This window comes from Oncorhynchus masou, chromosome 32 (genome assembly GCF_036934945.1).
Source record: "Oncorhynchus masou masou isolate Uvic2021 chromosome 32, UVic_Omas_1.1, whole genome shotgun sequence".
Lineage (NCBI taxonomy): Eukaryota > Metazoa > Chordata > Actinopteri > Salmoniformes > Salmonidae > Oncorhynchus > Oncorhynchus masou.
In genome coordinates, this window is record NC_088243.1 from 56,232,225 (window position 1) to 56,241,003 (window position 8,779).

Consider the following 8,779-nt stretch of genomic DNA (forward strand, 5'->3'; position numbering starts at 1 on the left):
CTCTCTCTCTTTCGGTGGACCAGTTTGCCTGTTTACCATTATCTATCTCTCACTGCCAGTGCTGGATCAAGGTGAGTGCTTTTCTCTGCATTGGGTAGCAGAACTGTTGATGGTCCTGAAACTGTTTATTTCTTTTGCTCAGTTTTATTCGGCATAATCTCGTCTTTACTAATTTAGTTACAACACCCCGCTCGTTTCTCTCTCTCTCTCTCTCTCTCTCGCTCAGACCACCATCAGTCCTCTGGAGAATGCCATAGAGACCATGCAGAGCACCAATGACAAGATCCTCACCCTGATCAACCAATACCAGGCCGACGACGCCCTTCCCATCAACCCTCTCTCCATGCTGCTCAACGGCATTGTGGACCCTGCCGTCATGGGGGGCTTTGCCAAGTACGAGAAGGTCAGAGTTCATCCGTCCGTCCACCCACCCGCCCGCCCACCCACCTACCTACCCACACGTCTCAACCCCATCCCAGAACTGTGTCATCTGTAAAAGTGCAGCGTATTTCTATCCCTCTCCTCTTTACAGGCTTTCTTCACTGAGGAGTACAACTTGCAACACCCAGAGGACAGAGATAAGCTGGAGGTTCTCAAAGACCTCATTGCATGGCAGGTACTGTACGCACACACACACACTCAGGCACGTGCAGCGACACATGTACAAGCATACGCACAAACACACAAACACACTGTTTTATCATATACCTCTCTTGTAGATCCCGTTGCTGGGTGGGGGAATCTCTCTACATGGAAAGAGAGTGACAGACGACCTACGACCTTTCCACGAGCGCATGGAGGAGTGCTTCACGCATATGAGGAAGAAGGTGGAGAAGGAGTATGGAGTGAGGGAGCTGGTAAGAGAAAGAGTGAAATCGAAAGAGGAAAGGAGAGTGTTTATGTGAGGCCTGATAGGCTAGCTGGAAGGAGCTAGTATCTGGGGGCAGAGGAGAATTTCAATCTGAAAAACTATTTTGTGAAAAGAGCTTTAGGAATGACTCTAGCAATGCCAAAGCTTAACTCCTGTTTGTGAAAAGAGCTTTAGGAATGACGCTAGCAATGCCAAAGCTTAACTCCTGTTTGTGAAAAGAGCTTTAGGAATGACGCTAGCAATGCCAAAGCTTAACTCCTGTTTGTGAAAAGAGCTTTAGGAATGACGCTAGCAATGCCAAAGCTTAACTCCTGTTTGTGAAAATAGCTTTAGGAATGACGCTAGCAATGCCAAAGCTTAACTCCTGTTTGTGAAAAGAGCTTTAGGAATGACGCTAGCAATGCCAAAGCTTAACTCCTGTTTGTGAAAAGCATTATTTTAACTCTCTTTTTAATCTCTTTCATCCAACTTCACCTTTCATCTTTTGTCTCATTTTTATCCATCCCTCTCGTTTCCCTCTTCGTCACGCCTCGTTCTTAGCCGGATATGGATGAGAGGAAGTCAAGTCGTCCGCGCTCTGTCCTTCGCTCCTTCCGTCAGTCCGTCATCTCCATCTCTTCCCTCCAGGGGTCTGAGTGTGGGACCCCCACCAAACCTTATCCAGACAGGTAACACACACTCACAAACACAAATACACACTCACAAACACAAATACACACTCACAAACACAAATGCACACTCACAAACACAAATACACACTCACAAACACAAATACACACTCACAAACACAAGTACACACTCACAAACACAAATACACACTCACACACACAAATACACACTCACACACACAAATACACACTCACAAACACAAATACACACTCACAAACACAAATACACACTCACAAACACAAATACACACTCACAAACACAAATACACACTCAAACACACAAATACACACTCACACACACAAATACACACTCACAAACACAAATACACACTCACACACACAAATACACACTCACACACACAAATACACACTCACACACACAAATACACACTCACAAACACAAATACACACTCACACACACAAATGCACACTCACAAACACAAATACACACTCACACACACAAATACACACTCACACACACAAATACACACTCACACACACAAATACACACTCACACACACAAATACACACTCACACACACAAATACACACTCACAAACACAAATACACACTCACACACACAAATACACACTCACACACACAAATACACACTCACACACACAAATACACGTTCACAAACACAAATACACACTCACACACATTTGAAATACTTTATTTGAACCCACCAATCAAATTGACATGAAAAAAAGGATCTGAACATTTCAAAGGTCCCTGTATGCGTGGCACTCAAGGGTACAGAAAGTACCTCCTTCTCCAAACAGCTAGGGTTCCCACCACAGTTGAAACAGAGCACTACATAGCCAACTGCTTCGCCTTTTTGGCTGGCCCACAATCTGGAGTCCACGCACTGCAAGCATGTGTACGTGGCCGAGACTGGCAAAGGTCAGCTCCACAAGCTTGCACCTACACGCGAGGCTCTCAAAGCGCCACAAGGGGCTGGTATGTAAGAAGCTGCATGGCAAAGGCCCCCTCCATTTAGCTGTCAATTGAGGAGCCCACTACCAAAATGAGCACCTCCCCCCATAGCAACAACATCTGGCATATTTGGCATACAGGGAAACACATCATCATCAACATCAAACCAGCTTCCTCTTAAACAAGAATGTTAGTGAAGGTGTGCTGTTGGTGAGACTACCTGTCTCACCTTGCTGGCTATCAGCTCGACAAGGCGATTATGTCTAGCAATATACAATCCGTGTACGAACAGCAACCATTCACAATATGGGAAACAGACTCACGCGCGCACACACACACACACACACACACACACACACACACACACACACACACACACACACACACACACACACACACACACACACACACACACACACACACACACACACACAGATGCAAACCCACACACATGGGTGCAAACATGCAACCATACTAGATTAACAAACACACACCTTTACCCCCCTCTCTCCCTCTTCTTTCTCCCCCTTCTCTTCTTCTCCCCCCACCTCCCTCCCTCCCCAGTGGTCTCCCTGACATGGCGGCCCCCCAGACCCCCACCCTGCAGCGCTCCAGTGGGAGTGTGAGCATGGTGGATGAGGGAGGGGCAGAGGGGGAGGTTAAACTCAGGAACTCCAAGAGGAGAAGGAAAAGGAGCAGCATGATCTTCATCCCAGAGGAGAGAGACAGGACCAACACTCTGGACAGCAAATGGGTGAGAGAGAGCGGGAGAGAGAGAGATAGACAGTGGGAGAGGGAGAGAAACAGGGGGAAAGGAGAGAGAGGGAGAGAGAGATATGGAGATATACACTACCAGTCAACAGTTTTAGAACACCTACTCATTCAAGGGTTTTTCTTTATTTGGACTATTTTCTACATTATAGAATAATAGTGAAGACATCAACACTATGAAATAACACATTTGGAATCATGTAGTAACCCCAAAAAATGTAAACAAATCAAAATATATTTTATATTTGAGATTCTTCAAAGTAGCCACCCTTGGCCTTGATGACAGCTTTCCACACTCTTGGCATTCTCTGAACCAGCTTAACCTGGAACGCTTTTCCAACACTCTTGAAGTAGTTCCCACATATGCTGAGCACTTGTTGGCTGCTTTTACTTCACTCTGCGGTCCGACTCATCCCAAACCATCTCAATGTGGTTGAGGTCGGGGGATTGTGGAGGCCAGGTCATCTGATGCAGCACTTCATGACTCTCCTTCTTGGTAAAATATCCCTTACACAGCCTGGAGGTGTGTTGGGTCATTGTCCTGTTGAAAAACAAATGACAGTCCAATTAAGCCCAAACCAGATGGGATGGTGTATTGCTGCAGAATGCTGTGCTAGCCATGATGGTTAAGTGTGCATTGAATTCTAAATAAATCACAGACCGTGTCACCAGCAAAGCACCATCACACCTCCTCCATGATTTACGGTGGGAAATACACATGCGGAGATCATTTATTCACCCACACTCACATAATTAGTTAGATTGCACACAGGTGGACTTCATTTAAGTGTCACATGATCTCAGTATATATACACCTGTCCTGAAAGGCCCCCGAGTCTGCAACACAACTAAGCAAGGGGCACCACCAAGCAAGTGCCACCATGAAGACCAAGGACTTCTCCAAACAGGTCAGGGACAAAGTTATTGAGAAGTACAGATCAGGGTTGGGTTCTAAAAAAATATCAGAAACTTTGAACATTCATGGAGCACCATTAAATTCATTATTTTTAAAAATGGCAAGAATATGGCACCACAACAAACCTGCCAACAGTGGGCCGCCCACCAAAACTCGCAGACCAGGCAAGGAGGGCATTAATCAAAGAGGCAACAAAGAGACCAAAGATAACCCTGAAGGAGCTGCAAGCTCCACAGCTGAGATTGGAGTATCTGTCCATAGGACCACTTTAATCCGTATAAGCCACAGAGCTGGGCTTTACGGAAGAGTAACCAGAAAAAATCCATTGCTTAAAGAAAAAAATAAGCAAACACGTTTGGTGTTCACCAAAAGGCATGTGGGAGACTTCCCAAACATTTGGAAGAGGGTACTCTGGTCAGATGAGACTAAAATTGAGCTTTTTGGCCATCAACACCTTTCATCACCCCGAGAACCCCATCCCCACAGTGAAGCATGGTGGTGGCAGCATCATGCTGTGGAGATGTTTTTCATTGGCAGGGATTTGGAAACTGGTCAGAATTGAAGGAATGATGGATGGCGCTAGGTACAGGGAAATTCTTGAGGGAAACCTGTTTCAGGCTTCCAGAGATTTGAGACTGGGACAGAGGTTCACCTTCCAGCAGGACAATGACTCTAAGCATACTGCTAAAGCAACACTAAAACACTAAAACTCCCCTTATTTATACTTTTACAACATTAACAACGTCTACACTGTATTTCTGATCTATTTTATTTTAATTGACAAAATATTTTATTTTCTTTCAAAAATAAGGACATTGGGTTCGAGCCCAGGCTCTGTCGCAGCCGGCCGCGACTGGGTGGCCCATGGGGCAGCGCACAATTGGCCCAGCATCGTCCAGGTTAGGGAGGGTTATCCTTGTCTCATCGCGCACTAGCGACTCCTGTGGCGGGCCCGGCGCAGTGCACCAGGTCGCCAGGTGCACAGTGTTTCTTCCGACACATTGGTGCGGCTGGCTTCCGGGTTGGATGTGCATTGTGTCAAGAAGCAGTGCGGTTTGGTTGGGTTATGTTTCGGAGGACACATGGCTCTCAACCTTCGCCTCTCCCGAACCCGTACGGAAGTTGCAGCGATGAGACAGGACTGTAACTACTACCAATTGGATACCACGAAATTGGGGAGAAAAAAAGTAATAATAATTTTTGCAAAATGTAAAAAACAAGGAGATTTCTAAGTGACCCCAAACTTTTGAACGGTAGTGTATATACAAAAACAGATAGGTACAATGTTTTACAGGGTCAGCCACTGTTTCATTCAAATCATTTCAAACCATGGAGGAAAAAAGAGGAAGAGTATTTGGACATGCCTGTGGACTCCTGCTGTATACCAGTGTCAGTGAGACTCTCTGCTCTCTGTCTCCCTCTAGCTGTCCAAGAAGCAGGAGTTCCGCAGTGACACCAACCTGTCTGAACCTGGCTCTCAAGAAAATGTCTTTCTCACCAACGCCAACTCCAGATCTCTGCCTGCTATTACAGGTATAACACACACACACACACACGCACACGCGCACACACACACACTTCCTCACACACCCTCTCCCTGCCCACAGGCCAGTCTCTGTCTGTGGCCAATGGTAGTGAGGAGGCGGAGTCAGCCCGGTTCAGAAGGGACAGTAAGAGTATGTCTGTGTGTCTTCCTGGAGACCGCACTGCTGACAGACGCTCCAAAGGGGTCATCAACCTGCTGTTCGGGACCAAGGTACACGCACGCACACACACACACGCACGCACGGATGCACGCACACACACACACACACACACACTCAACAACAACTAGGTATATTGTGTGTTCTATCTAAAGGGATGTATGTTTATCTTTTGTTCCAACAGAGCAACAAGTCTGAGCAACAGAGCAACAAGTCGTCTACTGATCCAAGCAACAGGAAAGCCAGTCAATTCTAACAGCCATCCATCACACGTGATGTACCCTCAGTGCCTTTTAACCTGCTCTGCTTTGAATTCCAGTTACCACCAGGGGCTATTGCCTTGCTGAAAACTCCTCTTTGGAAAGAGCTATCTGATCTTTTCTTTATTTTTTATCAGGTTTTAAAGACTTGTTTGCGCTCACACAGGCACATAGGCACACACACACAATGAGAGAGAGAGAGAGAGAGAGAGAGAGAGAGAGAGAGAGAGATCCTCTGAAGAAATTCATGCTTTTTAAACTTCTGCTCTCATATATTTTATAATCATTTCAATAGAGAACATTTGTATTAACTGTCCTTCTTAAGTAATGGCATTCAATTTAATTCACTTGATGAAATAATGAGTAAAGAGATATCTGTGTCAATTTCTCCCCAGTGTTTGACAGAGTTGTTTATTCAAATGTTATTAACAATGTAGCCCTTTCCTGCATTCAATGATCGAAAGCACCCTGTTTGGTCTCATGAGTGGGATGTTATTCGTATTTTTCATAATGTCACAATAAAGATTTTGTTTGTCATGAAACGACGAATATACTGTGTTTGACTGTCAAAACAGTTTAGCTTTATATCGGTCTTCTGTGATGCATGTGAAGTGTAATATCGGGATGCAAACTCTACATGTGATAGAGTACAACTCTATATCTGACATGGTACTCGTGTCTTATTTTTTATTAAACCCATAACCATTTGTGTGAGGTGTAAACGTCTGTTTCAAATTAGATTTGTTTAAGACTACCCACATTCACTCTGTGTGACCCTGATTCTGCCCACTGCAGTGAAAGGTTCATGGGACTTTAGAACATAAGGTAATTTGAGAGCCAATGGCCATGAGATCATGCCTTTAGTACAGTCAACATTAAAAACACAAACTGAATGCATTACTGAATGCGTTACATTATTACAGAACGGTATATTTGTTGAATAAATCAGTAGGACTGTCGTGTACTGTAAATGACAACCATAAGCAAGATCAAATCCATAACTTCTTAATTCCTTGTAGAAATATAGAGACAGACCATGGCGTGTTTGTTTGTTCAGTGTAAACATTAGCCCATTCGTTACTTTAATTTAAAGCATCACACCGGAATGAACTAGATTAAAAAACATTTGTTAGGCTACAGATAAACTTGATAACAAATCCTCAACTCTTTTTTTAAATTCAGTTCTATAAACTGAAATATGTTTGTGTAGTTTGATTCAGCCACATTTGTCCAAACTTGTTTATTTGCCTATTATATTTCTATAAATCTTTGTATTCACTGCATTTTTACTTACATGATAGTTTCATGTCATCAATTCTCCAGTAGACTACAGCCACAGTTTGTTCCACTTGAAAGATTACTTTCTACATAACATAGCCTATCAGTTCCCTCTGTAACCTGAAGAGGGCAGTGTTGTACTGTGACATCAGAGAGTGTTTTCCTGTCTGTTGGCACTCAAGAAATAATTTGCAGCACAATTTCCTTTCAGGTTTAATCCATGCCTCAATAAATAAATATAATAAGGCTGATGATGAATTTCTCTGTCTGCCTCTCTTCTCTCTCTCAATTATCTTTCTTGCTCCCTCTCTGTCTCTGTCTCTGTCTTTCTCTCTCTCACACACACAAGCACACGCAAGCACACACACACATGCAAGCACACACACACACACACACACACACACACATAAACACTCTCTCGCCCTCTTTCCACCCCATTCTTCTCTCCCCTCTCTCCCCACCTCCCTCTCTCTCTCACTCTGAGACACGAGGAGTATCAGAGCACTACTGAGCTGATGTGTGAGGAACAGGAGAGCTGCTGGGTCATTCCACAAAGTAGGTGCCTTTTGAGAAATGAAACAACAAAAAAATATTACAAAAAAAATGTTTTATTTCACCTAATTTGAACAATTTGTCTTAAAGAGCACATGTTAAATATAATTTTAAAAACACGTTTTCCCATCTACGTAATACCCAAAAGTAATTATTTGTCTTGGGAGGGCCATAAACAATAACTAGTAATTCTGCATACTCCAAGAAAGTTTACAATCTCACCTTTCTAGTAAAAATAATTATAAATTGCTATGGTGTAGTCACTTTTGAGGACTAAAGTACACAGTACAAGTAGGCAAAGTGTCAATACAGGACTAAGATAGAATCCTATTATACCAGCTCTGACGCTTGTCTGATGTGGCATTGCTTGCAAACTATTACGGACTACAAAGGGAGACCCAGCCGCGAGCTGCCCAGTGACGCGAGCCTACCAGATGGGCTAAATGCCTTTTACCCTCGGTTTGAGGCAAGCAACACTGAAGCACCATCATCCCGGAAACCCTAGACCCATTACAACTCGCATACCACCCCAACAGATCCACAGATGAGGCAATCATAATCGCACTCCACACTGCCCTTTCCCAACTGGACAAAAGGACCACCTATGTGAGAATGCTGTTCATTGACTACAGGTCAGCGTTCAACACCATAATGCCCACAAAGCTCATCACTAAGCTAAGGACCCAGGGACTAAACACCTCCCTCTGCAACTCAATCCTGGACTTCCTGACGGGCTGCTCCCAAGTGGTAAGTGTAGACAACAACACATCTGCCATGCTGACCCTCAACACGGGGGCCCCTCAGGGCTGCGTTCTTAGTCTCCTC

General features: G+C 44.3%; 1 protein-coding gene and 1 long non-coding RNA gene across 2 annotated transcripts in view; one reads left to right on the forward strand and one right to left on the reverse strand.

Annotated features, from left to right (window-relative positions):
* The window catches only part of LOC135526261 (dedicator of cytokinesis protein 2-like), a 152,075-nt gene extending 145,409 nt beyond the window's left edge, over positions 1–6,666 (forward strand). The window contains exons 44-51 of the mRNA XM_064954456.1: positions 227–403; positions 533–616; positions 720–857; positions 1,412–1,539; positions 3,039–3,228; positions 5,586–5,694; positions 5,769–5,917; positions 6,049–6,666. Coding sequence (XP_064810528.1) covers positions 227–403; positions 533–616; positions 720–857; positions 1,412–1,539; positions 3,039–3,228; positions 5,586–5,694; positions 5,769–5,917; positions 6,049–6,120 — 1,047 coding nt within the window. The 3' untranslated portion in view covers positions 6,121–6,666. The remainder of the gene's footprint in view (positions 1–226; positions 404–532; positions 617–719; positions 858–1,411; positions 1,540–3,038; positions 3,229–5,585; positions 5,695–5,768; positions 5,918–6,048) is intronic.
* LOC135526262 (uncharacterized) lies at positions 3,352–7,505 on the reverse strand. The gene is made up of 2 exons (XR_010453275.1): positions 7,419–7,505; positions 3,352–3,786 (listed from the first exon to the last, which is right to left on the reverse strand). It is a non-coding gene; the product is annotated as an uncharacterized LOC135526262 (long non-coding RNA).
* Between the last annotated feature and the right edge of the window lie 1,274 nt (positions 7,506–8,779).